Source organism: Otolemur garnettii, unplaced genomic scaffold (genome assembly GCF_000181295.1).
Source record: "Otolemur garnettii isolate 467f Iridium unplaced genomic scaffold, OtoGar3 scaffold00325, whole genome shotgun sequence".
NCBI lineage: Eukaryota > Metazoa > Chordata > Mammalia > Primates > Galagidae > Otolemur > Otolemur garnettii.
Genome location: NW_003852720.1, coordinates 141,480 through 142,551, shown reverse-complemented (window position 1 = coordinate 142,551; position 1,072 = coordinate 141,480). Strand labels below are relative to the sequence as shown.

Genomic DNA, 1,072 nt, shown 5'->3' with positions numbered 1-1,072 from the left:
TCACACAGGTCAGCGGTGAAGGTTCCCAGATTATCTGGGAGGTGTGCATAGAAGTTCTGGTACAGGAACACCAAGTCTATAAGGCCATTGTGTAGCACTAGGGGCCGCCGAGCCCGGATCAGCTCCAGGAACAGTGTCCGTACTGATAGGCTCTGGCTCTCATCACCCTAGGTGGAAGGAAGGGGTTACTAAGAAGGATGGAACACTTATTCCAGGCTCCTGGACCCAGAAAATTCTCCCTCTACCTTACCTAGTGCTGCCCCTACATTAGTCTTTTTTGAGACAGAGTTTTACTTTGTCACCCTCAGTTGAGTACCATGGCATCATAGCTCATGGCAACCTCAAACTCTTGGGCTCAAGTGATCCTCTTGCCTTAGCCTCTGGAGTAGCGGGGACTACAGGCACTTACCACAACACCCCACTACTGTTTACAGATGGGGTCTCGCTCTGGCTCAGGCTGGTCTTATCTGGTGAGCTCAAGTAGTCTTCCTACCTTGGCCTCCCAGAGTGCTAAGATTACAAGCATGAGCCACCCACCTGGTCTCCAATCAGGTTTGTTTCCTCATCCCTGTCACTAGTGATTTCTCACGTTCCTTAAGCAGCAGATTCTCCCTAGGCATGCAGCCTAATATAGGAAGAAATGAAATCACAAAAGGGGCAGACTCGAGGCTGGATGCCTACCTTGTCATTGCCCTTATGGTAAGGGATCCCCTGGGCATACTGCTGGTTGAAGTTGAAGCCATGCTGTACCAGGAACTGTACAGACTTTGGTTCTATGACATACTCCTCCATGCACAACAGGGTGAGATTGAAGACTTGAGCCAGGTAGGAATGTTCTCCCTGGGAGAGAAAGGTCTCTTATATCAAGATTTGGGAGAAGAGGGTGGTGCGGCTCGGTGCCTATGGCTCAAGTGGCTAAGGTGCCAGCTGCATACACCTAAGGTGGCGGGTTCGAATCCAGCCCGGACCTGCCAACACAACGATGGCTGCAACCAAAAAAAAAAATAGCCGGGCGTTGTGGTGGGCGCCTGTTGTCCCAGCTACTTGGGAGGCTGAGGCAGGAGACTCGCTT

The 1,072-nt window shown here is 51.4% G+C and overlaps 1 protein-coding gene across 1 annotated transcript in view; it reads right to left on the bottom strand.

Moving 5' to 3' along the window:
* The window catches only part of LOC100953858 (target of EGR1 protein 1), a 4,802-nt gene that overhangs the window by 1,864 nt on the left and 1,866 nt on the right, over positions 1 to 1,072 (bottom strand). Inside the window, exons 5-6 of the mRNA XM_003803537.3 lie at positions 682 to 840; positions 5 to 167 (exon numbers count right to left, since the gene is read on the bottom strand). Of these exons, the coding sequence (XP_003803585.1) occupies positions 5 to 167; positions 682 to 840 (322 nt within the window). The remainder of the gene's footprint in view (positions 1 to 4; positions 168 to 681; positions 841 to 1,072) is intronic.